General features: G+C 46.3%; 2 protein-coding genes across 2 annotated transcripts in view; one reads left to right on the top strand and one right to left on the bottom strand.

Annotated features, from left to right (window-relative positions):
• LOC115530969 (NHL repeat-containing protein 3) overlaps positions 1-1,962 on the bottom strand; it is a 3,990-nt gene extending 2,028 nt beyond the window's left edge. Inside the window, exons 1-3 of the mRNA XM_030339859.1 lie at positions 1,420-1,962; positions 1,107-1,309; positions 1-575 (exon numbers count right to left, since the gene is read on the bottom strand). The exon at positions 1-575 is cut by the window's left edge and continues 2,028 nt beyond it. Coding sequence (XP_030195719.1) covers positions 1-575; positions 1,107-1,309; positions 1,420-1,675 — 1,034 coding nt within the window. The 5' untranslated portion in view covers positions 1,676-1,962. The remainder of the gene's footprint in view (positions 576-1,106; positions 1,310-1,419) is intronic.
• Positions 1,963-1,976: 14 nt separating this feature from the next.
• Positions 1,977-10,566, top strand: nrbf2b (nuclear receptor binding factor 2b). Its single transcript, XM_030339860.1, has 4 exons — positions 1,977-2,211; positions 2,856-2,940; positions 4,819-4,859; positions 8,801-10,566. The coding sequence occupies exons 1-4, from the start codon at positions 2,182-2,184 to the stop codon at positions 9,473-9,475; spliced, it is 831 nt and encodes a 276-aa protein (XP_030195720.1). The 5' UTR covers positions 1,977-2,181; the 3' UTR covers positions 9,476-10,566.
• The last annotated feature ends 828 nt before the right edge of the window (positions 10,567-11,394 follow it).

Here is an 11,394-nt window from a genome sequence, read left to right as displayed (position 1 = left end):
ATGGGGACATACTTCTGGGCTTGCCCCGCCCCTATCTCCGCCACGTACAGAGCGCCGGTCTTCTGGTCCACGTCCACCAGGTGGGGCTTTACATCATCTGGTAACCGAATCATGCCCACCACCTTGCACTGGCCGACCACGCCCACGGGCGGGGCCTCCAGCAGAGAGACCCGGTTGACGTTGAGCTGTACGACCACCATGTACTTCTTGTCGGGGGTGAGCCGGACGGAGTAGGGCGCGTCCTCGGGGAAGCAGCTGCCCCAGGTGGCCAGCCAGTCCCCTGTGACCGCGTCGAACACCTGGATCCTCTTGTTGCCGCGGTCGGCCACCCAGACCCGCTGGTAGCCGTCCACCGTGACGCTGTGGGGGATGTAGAACTGGGCCAGGCCCGGGCCCCGCTCCCCGTGGACCCACAGCACCTCCAGGTCCTTGGACAGCTTGATCAGCCGGTTGTTGGCCCCGCCGTCCCCGTCCACCAGGTAGATCTCCCCGGAGCCGTGGACGAACACCTCAGCCGGCTGGTCGAACTGCAGGGGGCTAAGCCTGGAGCCGGCCGTGCCCGGGGTCCCAAGCACCTGGTCCCCATCACAATCAGAATCAGAGTTACTTCTATTACATCATATTATACAAGTACGCAAGAGGACAATTCTGAGGCTTGGTTCCTCAACACTGACATAGCAGCAATAACAAAAGATTGAGTAAATCAGAAGTAAGTAGCAGCATCAAAAGATCACGATAATAAATAATAATAATAAAAATCAAAGTAAGTAATTATATGTAGAAAAACTAAAACAGTGGTAATAAGTAATAATAAGTAATGATGTGAAGTAAAGTGTAGTGTATAGTATTTGAGTGGTAGTGGTACTAGCCATGGTTGTTTCTAGTGCAATTTACAGAGAAATATGTATTTAAATAGTCTGTAGTCTGTAGTGTGCATGGGGTTGCACACACAGTCCCATCCAACAGCTTATTGACAGTATGTATGTACATTAAACATCACTTGTGAATAGCCATATTATTTATTTGTTAGCTGCATTAAATGTGCCGCATTTGGATAAGATGTGTACAGTAAAGTTATACTCCCAAGGTTTGTTCCAACATCCCACCTGAAGGAGGTTCCCGGAGGGGGAGTACTGTTTGACGCAGTGGCCATATGGGCCATTCCCCACGTCTGTGATCCAAATGGTGGGGTTAGATGACTCCGGGTCTGCTAGAAATATCCCGTGAGGCATCTCCAAGGTACTGGTGTTCCAGGCCATCAGGAAGTCTCCACTGGTCGTGAAGACCAATACCTTGGGTACAGCATCACCTAGCAACACGGGGAAAGGAGACCATACAATTCAGAGCAATAATAGGTCGAGATCACAACTTGCTGCGCTGATTAAGAGCATTATCAAGGTCAAAATGACCAATGCTCACCTCTCTGTGCCACATAGACCACCTCTCCGTAGTGGTTCACAGCCACTGCAAACACAGCACCTCTGAAAAGCTCTGGGTACTTGGGCCACGATATGTCCAGTTTGAACAGAGGTCTCCCCAGTAGCTGGTAGTCGTGTCTGAAAGGGGTGCTCTCTTGGTGCTGATGGCTGCTGATGGAGCCGTACAGCACCATCATCAGCAGGAGGATGGAGGCCATGGTGGTCGCGAGGAGGCAGGTGTGACTTCTCTTTTTCATCACTCAGAGTGACAGAATTGACTTGATGGCGATGTGTCATTCACACGAAGCTCATGTTTGTTAAACCCCTAAACCGCTCAACAATCAACGTTGCATACGTGATGTGAGCTCATGTCGTCCCAGACCAGGAAGTCTTCCTTCTCCGGGTCTTCAGCCCTCCCGCTGCTGCTCTCGGGATTCTGTTTATAATGGTTAATGTACACGTTTAAACACAATAATTGTGATTATAATTTCCTTGAGATGGGTACAGAGGAACATGTAATGAAAATGAAAACAAAAAGCACGTGACATTAGGAGGGGCATATCCAGGAAGTGACGTGGCGTATGCTCCCTGTGGCGCCGACGCTACGCGTCGTGACGCAGCTGCGCAGCCCGGACCCGACCGCCGACCCGTCTCCCCGTCTCCCCGGTCCCTGATGTTGGGTTAAAGCTGCCTCACGCCGTGGTGAATGACAGTCCTCCGGGGGTACAGTGCGTGAGGTGTGGGTTCTCCGAGAGTCGTCTTCATGGAGGTGGAGGACAGCCCCCTCAACCTCGTGAGTATCTGCTGATGTTGCAATAACGAGCTAATGCTTCAGTGGCTAGCAGCTAGCAGCTAGCGTCAGGCTAAAGTTAGCAGCGTTAGCTTCCATAGTTGTTGATAGCTCGTCTCTTCCAGGGATGTTGTTGTTGTTCTGTCATGAAAAAAGCAGGACGAATCAGCTGGGATCTGACCTGCTGTCAGGTCCTTCAACTAAAGACATCATTATTAATCTGTCCTACATCATAAACAACTAAAAACATAATTTATGATCGGTCCTACATCATAAACAACTAAAGACATCCTTTATGATCTGTCCTATATCATCATGAACAACATAGCATTTTTTTTTCAACTGGGACGTAGAGGAAAGGTGTTCCATAGTATAATATATAACTGTTATGCCTGTTATTTAGTTCTGTTATACAACCTGTCTAATGTCCTTGGTTCTTATGAACGTGTGTCTCATTCCTCATCCCCATTCATGTGTTCTTCTCTCTTTCTGTCACCCTCTTATCGTACTCGATCCTCTGTTTTCCTCCCACCTGTGCCTTAACACTGCTGTCACTTAAACATCCACCTCTCCTCCTCATGCGTCGGTTGTGTTGTTGTGTTCTTCTGACCCCGTCCTCATGGCTGACCTGTCGCCGACGGCCCCAGGCCCACCAGCAGTCCAGGAAGGCCGACCGTCTGCTAGCAGCTGGGAAGTTCGAAGAGGCCATTGCCTGCCACAGCAGCGCTGCAGGTGGGTCCTCTTATTGTGGTCGGACTGCAACATGGTTGCTCCTGAAAGCTTCAAGGGGGATGAGCTGAACGACTGAGCCTGTTCAAAGTGTGGGCCAGGAGTGGGTTTAGATCTTCTGAACAGACTGGAACATGCAGGTTGTCATTGGGTTTGCAGGTAAACAAAGTTCTGTATACCAACAGGTTATTTATCTTTGAAGTTGCATCCGTAACAATGATGAAAATAATGAATATTATTGATTATTGATTATAGGTCCAGTCGTAGTCCTCGTATATATCCATGGTAATGGCCGGTTTGATATTAGATGCACCCCATAGTGTGGAGTGTGTCCCAGAGTCTTAAAGGTGCTTCATATCTCTAACACAATTCGAACACTTCTTGGAAAGGACGGTTATTTCTTCACATTCTGACGATGATTGTAGTTCAATTTTGAATGTTTTAAACAAATGTTCACGTTTAATATTGAACCATCCCTTGGACGTACACAGCTATCAACTAGGGGAGGGTGATACTGACAAATAATCATATCCTGATAGACATTCTGATTATGTACGTATTTGATCATATTTTTCAGATTTCTTAAAAACCTTAAGTCACCTGGATCAGCTCACCTTAAGAAAAATACTCTGGTCTTTGGTCAATTAAACCAAATGAAAATAAACTATTTTCAACTCTAACAACAGTGAAAACCAATACGAATAGAGATGAAACGTTCAAACCGAAACCCCTCCATGTCCGCTGTTCTACATGAACCAGTGCCAATATAAACTTTTTTATCAGCAAAACAGGCAAAGTGAACAGCGATGTGAGAGCGGAATTGAGCGTGGCCTGGGTATTGAACCCTCTGGATGCCCCTCCTCTCGAGGCGAGGGCCTCTTGTTTCCCCCGTCGTCAGGCCCCCACCCACATTGTTATCTTTCACCCAGCGCAGGGGAGCTATGAACATGTGTGCGGTGGAGATATAGGGGGAGGAACTTCAATGAAGTTACAATAAGGTTAGGTGACCCTGGATCCTTTCGTCTATTCATCGATACCAGAAGGGGATATATGCTGTTACATGGATCCTGTCACGGAGGGAGTGAGAGCTCCTGAAGGAAGAGGAGATAGTGTCGTTTATATCAGGGCTGTAGTCAACCACATACAATCTCGGTCCACCTACGATCAATCGATTGGTAGATGAGGAAGAAATTACGATAAATAAATCAGCCCGATATGTGTAGAGGAAGTGAATGTGCCACAGTGCACCTGCTCTACCTGCTAGCCTAAACAACCCGCAGGGCTGTTGGTAACACATCGTATGTGTGAAGGCCATTTCAGGAACAGGACCTTTTTATTATTTTATTGAGGGGGAAAAACAAATGCATGAAATGTAAACTGTCTCGGTGGTGTTGAATCGCGTAGCGTCAGCACAGAGTACTTGATATGCAAGGGGCCGTTTCCTGGGCACATTGATATTATTTGGCATCACTTTGTGTTTGCCTCTGTGAAGCACTGGGGCCACAGAAAGAACGGGACCACAAACTGGTGGCGGAGACTTAAAAATATTGGATATACTTTCTGAACTACAGTATTATTTCAGTAACGATGACAGAATGGCCTAGATACCATGGAAAGTATACACTACACAGACCTTACTTGACGCATATATTAAGTCATGTTGGAACATATTTTGAACTGTACATTTTGGCTCCATTCCATTAAGGTTTTTCTTATGTCTTAATATGGGAAAGCTGAAAGCCCAATTAGCTTAATTACATTTGAACTTTTGTTTGACAACATTGCTAATCCTATTTAAAGGACATGCATACCTTGTGTGTAAACTGATCCTAATTCCAGTCTTCCTTTCCTCTTATGTCTTATCCCTCATTGCTTCCTCAGATCTGTTGAGGGATGCGATGAAGTTAACGGAGTGTGAACAGGTGAGAACCTCTGCTTATCTCCACATCACGCAGACGAGCTAATGTCCAAACCAGTGAGCCAACGTGAAACAAATTCGTCCCTGGCAGCTCCCTCATACCGAGTGGATGTCAGGGCCGGTTGAGTGTAGGGGTGGAAATCTCTTAACACCTCAAGATTCGATTCGATTCGGCTTCAGAGGTCAATGATTAGATTCTAAAACGATTATTGATGCATCTCGAAGCAATTTTTTTTTTTATGTACATTTCCATGCGGGATTTTCCTGAAAATATGTATCCATCTGAATTTCCTACTCAAGAGTTTGCTAATCTCTGCCTACTTTTGTGATGATCATTAAAGAAATCAACAGATTAATTACCTTATCTAATTTTTGATTAGAGAAAAAGCTTTTGTCACAAATATGACTTTCTATGAATGCAATAATCAATGCAGCTTGCATTACAACACACTATGGAAGAAGGTAAAAAATAAACAGATTTAGTTTTTTTAACTTTCTTATCTTTCCTTTCTATGTCATTAAAGAAAAAGCTGCTCTTAGTCAATTATAAGAATAAGAAATTGTTTGTGGTTCTTCTGTCTGGCTGTGAGTTTGCGTAGGCCGAATCGCAATCGTGTCCAGACAAATCAGATTGGCCTATATACACAATGGAAATAGATTAAATAATTTTAAAACTACTCAAATGATCCCTCTCTGTCGTACAGAATGTTGCAGGAGGTGAACAAATTTAATAAAATAAATAAAAATAAATTAAAAATTATTTTCTTTTTTTTTATTCAGATTATTAATTTATCTGAATCAAGACGGAATTGTTCTACACAGAATTGCGATGCATGGTCCTGGTTGACATGGTGTGTTGTGACACAGTGCGTGACCATGGTGTGTTGTGATTAGGGATGTAACGGTACACAAAAGTCATGGTTCAGTACGTACCTCGGTTTTTTAAGTCACAGTACGGTATGGTTAATTTTTAAGGGGAAAATTAAAAAAATCTGCTTGTTTCTCAACCCGTAGATAAGCAACAATGAAAACACCAATAAACTTGGTTATGGCATTTGCATTTCTGAATTCCCAGACAGGGGTTGTTGAAATAGGGTTGAACGGTGAAAGAAACACCTGGATGGTGCCTTTTCAAATGCGTGTGTAATGCCGCGTTTCCACTGCAGGGTGCGGTACGGTTCGGTTCGCAAAGGTGCGGTACGGATTGCGTTTCCACCGCCAAAAGTGGGCGTGACCTGGACTGAGCCGTACTCGTTTTGCCCTTTTCTTCAGTACCCCTCCGTTGGGGTACTGAGGCGCCTGAAAGGGTGCCGGAAAATTCGAGCTACACACCCCCTCCGTTGATTGGTCGACAGAATCGTCACTTCCGGGCGACGTAGGGATAAAAACAAACAAGGAGTAGCCTCGAGGTATTATTTTTCACAATGAACATGTCGCGTAAAACGCTTGCTTTGGCGAATAAGGAGGTGGAGACGTTCCTCTGCATTCTTGGGGTGGAAGACGTGCAGAGGGAGCTTGATGGAGCAGTGGAAGGAATGAGAAGGTCTTCCAGCTGGTTTCTGGTCGAATGGCACGATGTTTACGTAGCTGCCGCGGCGATCGACATCCGGCCTACCATAAAGTTTACTGTCGGCGGTGGAAACGCGACCTCGGAACTGAGCTGGGCTATACCGCCCCCTCCCTACCGGACTGAGGCGAACCGAACCGTACCGCACCCTGCAGTGAAAACGCGGCATTAAAGTGCTGTACATCTACACTAGGGGTGGGAAATATCGATTCTTCGATGCATTGCGATTCTCGCTAGAACGATTCTGTCTCGATGCATATCTATTAATAATCGGAATATATATACCGTATTTTCCGCACTATAAGGCGCACCGGAGTGTAAGCCACAGCAGCTAAATTGAATGATGTTTACATATATAAGCCGCACTGGAGCCCGCCGCTTAAAAATCCATAGATTTAGGCCCCCTAGTGGCCGTTAGCTATACAATTCAAAAATTAGCCGCACCATTGTATAAGCCGCAGAATCGCGAAATGGGAAAAAAGGCGCGGCTTATAGTCCGAAAATTACGGTATATATATATTAGAAAAAATAATAATATTATTATTAAATTATTGAATTCATCTTCAGTGTTTATTGGCAAATCTGATTTGTCTTGACTCGATTGCGATTGAGTCTACGCATAGCATGTGCGCAAACTCACAGCCAGACACAAGAACTCCTTCTAATTCAAGAGCAGCTTTTCCTTTAATGACATAGAAAAGAAAGATTAGAAAGAAAATAAAACTGAAACCATTTTTTGCATGCTCCCATATTGTGTTATAATGCAAGCTGCATTGATTATTGCATTGTTCATAGAAAGCCATATTTGTGACAAAAGCTTTCTCTCTTATGAAATATTAGATAAGTTAATTCATCTGTTGATGTCTTTAATGATCATCACAAAAGTAGGAAGTGTTTAGCAAACTCTGAGTAGCAAACTCAGACGTATACAGTACAGTGGAGGCTTCTCCATTGAGGAGAAGGAGGAAAATCCTCCCTAACATTGTTGAGAATAAAAAATGTAGATTGCCCCGACTATTGTAATGAATTAATGCCCTTAAATATGTCTACTTTATTGCCGTTGAATATATAATGTTCGTTTCCCTGGGTAAAGGGACATTAGCACCCCCTATCGCCTATTGACAATTACTTCAGGGAGGAACGTCCTCCCTCCGCCGCCGTTCACTCCCATTCATTTTCCCGAAAGTACTGGCGGCCGGTGGATAACATGGGTTGCAATGGGAGAGAGGAGGAAAATCCTCCTCTGAGTGGGTGGGACCTTAAGGGGTCTGATTCGCGCAAAAATCTATCCGTCTGCGCTATGAACCAATAAGCAGGATCCCTGGATGTTGAGCACTGTTGCCAGATTGGTCCGATTGCCCACCCAATTGGGCTACTTTTAACCATGTTAGGCTGGAAAAATTATCATTGGGCGGGAAATCTGCCCAATCTGGCAACGCTGTCGATAACAAACCCGGTCTGCATTGCCGCGGTGCTCAGTCTGAGAGACGCAGAGCAAGTGAAATCTGCATCGATAATCGCTTCAGAATCGAATCGTTGACCTCTTTTCTTTACGTACGTGACGTTACCAGAGCGAGGGAGGCAAACTATAAGCGTCAGCGACACCAAGCAGAGAAGCGAGAGTGGTGGAGGAAGAATAGATATCTTGTTTCCCTTTACTTTATAACACAACATTAGCGGGATCTCTGGAGGAAAAGTAATACTTAAAACCATAGCTTAGTTGTTTGTTTACGTTCGCTGTACAGCGCCACGCCAATCAACTGTGACTGGCTTGCTGCAGAGCGTGAGCGTCTTGGGAATACCCGGTCAATATAATGGATATAATATGGACACATAAGGCAATCAATATTTGGTATTTGTTATGGATTTATTGTACAAATTCCCTGAAAATATGCACGTTCCAGGATGAATTGAAAAGCTCCCGTAAGGGCTGAGATGGCAGAGAACGGCTGATTTGGAACGGAGCAACAGCTGTTCGCTTTCGCGGGGAAAAACGAAGGAACTTCAACCTACTTAGGCCTACTCATTAACGTTCAAAAGCTATTAAATCTTCAACAAAATATGCAGATACTGTCAAAATCGGTTGCAGGGAATATATAAGGATTATTAATGTTGTTTTTGATGGCGTTTTTTTCTGGAACGAGTATTCGAATATTCGCTCGGAAAAACCAACGAGTATTCGAAGCCTGAAAAATGGTATTCGGGCCAGCCCCAGTTGTGATACAGTACGTGATCACGGTGTGTTGTGATACAGTACGTGATCACGGTGTGTTGTGATACGGTCTGTTGTGATACAGTGTGTGATCAAGGTGTGTTGTGATACAGTGTGTTGTGATACAGTGTGATCACGGTGTGTTGTGATACGGTGTGTTGTCCAGGCCCGCCTGTCCATGGAGCTCCAGAAGGACAGCCACATCAAGCAGCAGCGGCTCATCCAGGAGCGCTGGAAGAGGGAGGCGCGCCGTGGGGCCAAAGCCTCTGTCCCGGCCCAGCCCAGCGCCGCCCCGGCCCCCACCGCCCCGTCCCGGCCGCCGGCCCCCACCCATCAGGGCCAGGCGCCCGAGGGGCAGGGCACGGCGGGCTCAGAGAGGGAGTACGACACCCTGCTCTACCAGCTGCAGAGCCGGCGAAGCGCGGGCTCTCCCCCGGCCCCGACCCCCCCGCGCGGCCCCGGTGGCTCCAAGACCGCAAAGGACGACAAGACCCGCCTGGAGGAGCAGCAGACGGCCAATGAGGACCTGCGCCGCATGCTGGGCGCCCTGATGGACGAGAATCAGCGGCTGTCCTCGGAGAACGCGCGGCTGCGGGCGGAGAACGGGCGGCTGCGCTCGGAGGTGGCTGACTCGGCGGACCTGGTAGAGCGCTCCGAGCTGTGGGTGCTGCCGCCAGACAAGAGCTGCTCGGGGAAAGGGAAGGACATCGCCATCCCCCAGCTGCCCCCACTGGAGATGCCCGCCCAGGAGGACCTGTGTCTGGACGACCTGCCGCCCCTGGAGCTGCCTGAGCACATCCAGCACGAACTGCAGGAGCTGCTGGACCGGGAGAAGCTGTGATCCAGAGAGCAGCTGGGATCCAGAGACCAGCTGTGATCCACGGACCCGCTCGGGCAGAGAGGAGCATATTGCTGCTGTCGCCTCAGAGTGGCCTCCGTGTTCTTGTGCTTCATTTTAATTATGAGGCTGTTTCCTGAGGTGTTATTTATTAATTACCTTCATGATGTTGATCAATCCTTTTTTTGGTAAAAAAAAACAAACATGGGCATGGATTAGGGAATGAAGATTATTTGTTATGCCTGGCCCTTGTAGCACAACAGGAGAAGTGGGACTATCAAAGGCCTATTAAAAGGTAAGGCAGAGACCTAAACACCGTAGGCTGCAGGTCGGTGCTCCGTTCTGCAGATTATGCAGACCACGTAGAAACAACTGAACCACTAGCCTGGCCGTTGGCCGAGGACATTCTCATGATATGCAGTTGAGTTGAGCGGAGGCAGATTCAACCAGACCTCCCAACGCCACGCAGTAGTAGAGGAGCCTCTCCTTCTGTCCCTCTGCGGAGGCAATATGCAAACCTATTGCTTCAAGAAACCTGTGCCTTGATAAAACTGTTCCTTTATGGATTCTGGAGCCCACTGGTTGGACACCGACGCAGAGGGGGCGGGCCAGCTTCCTGGTCGGGTCAGCCCTCTGCAGACAGCTGCTCTGATTGGCTGACCGGTAAAGTGGCAAAGGTGATTGGAAGGACAAGATGCCCGATTCCTTCTATGAAGACTAATATCAGCTGTCCAATGATTTAATCAGAGATGGGTATCAAAACACCTGAATCTGAGCCGTAAAGCGATTGTTTGTTGGTGGTGTGAGCCGCATTGATTAGATACTAGTAAGAATAAAGGTTCAATCACACAAAACTCGTGCATTATGTTTGGGAACATTATAGTGTCAGTATCTTTGAAGGGCATAGTGATGTGGAAATCACTGAATGTCCCACAAAGGGCAACCCAACATGAGCTTGGCTGAATTGTTATTTTCTAAGGGAGGTTCAAGTTGTGGCCATTCAGTTTTATACAAGAAAAATATTTTATTTTGTATACTCTGTACTCAAAAACCTCATCCTTCAATAATGTTATTAAACAGTATGAAAATATAAACAGTGGTTAGTTAGTTTTTTTATCTTATGCAATTTAAAGAGGATCAGATCGTAATAGTAGCTTATCTGCACTTCGTGACTTTATGACAAGTCCTTCACTAAAATAAAAGAGAGTGAACTATTCAGTGTTCGATACCATAAAACTCTGATAACATTCACAGTCCCCTGGATTTGTTATAACCACTTGATAAAAAAAAAAAAACACGATCTGCATCGCACCGCAACAGTTGGACCTCATGTGGGCGTGACTCAACTTTTGTGTTGTGTGAACACTGAACAGTGTGTCTACGGAAGTGAAAATCCCATTCATATATTCTCCATAGGTTTTGATCAAAACCATAATGTCGACCATCCAAACTTAAAGTAAAGTTACCACGAGCCCTTATATTGTGAAACGATGGTCTCCTGCCCTAGCCTGGCTCCGCCCGCCTAAGTACTTCCGCTCAATTTGAATTTCCCTTCAGTACTAGGTCTGGACCTGGGGCCGCCATAGCGGCGCCCAATCAGCGAACAGAGGGCGTGTCTGACAACAATGACGATGGCGTGTTGTCAACGATTAGACCCAGCTTCGAAAGTTGACTGCATACATCATCTCTGGCCTTACTATAAAATATTGATTTACAATGTGCAATTTTTCCCTGATAAATTAAATTCGACGAACAAAACCTGCAGCTCTTTTTCTTTCAGTTCACGCTATTCCTGTAAAGCTTGCCCAACGTTTACTCGTGTCTGGCCTCTCTGTCGGTCAGTCTCCCTTTTCTCTTCTTCTGTTCCTCCGACATTGGGTTTCTCTGTCTCTTTTTAGTTGGCTGATCTATGAGGAATGTAA

The sequence above is a fragment of the Gadus morhua genome, chromosome 18 (assembly GCF_902167405.1).
Source record: "Gadus morhua chromosome 18, gadMor3.0, whole genome shotgun sequence".
Classification (NCBI taxonomy): domain Eukaryota; kingdom Metazoa; phylum Chordata; class Actinopteri; order Gadiformes; family Gadidae; genus Gadus; species Gadus morhua.
The sequence above is the reverse complement of the archived record's forward strand: the minus strand, read 5'-3'. Positions and strand labels throughout refer to the sequence as shown.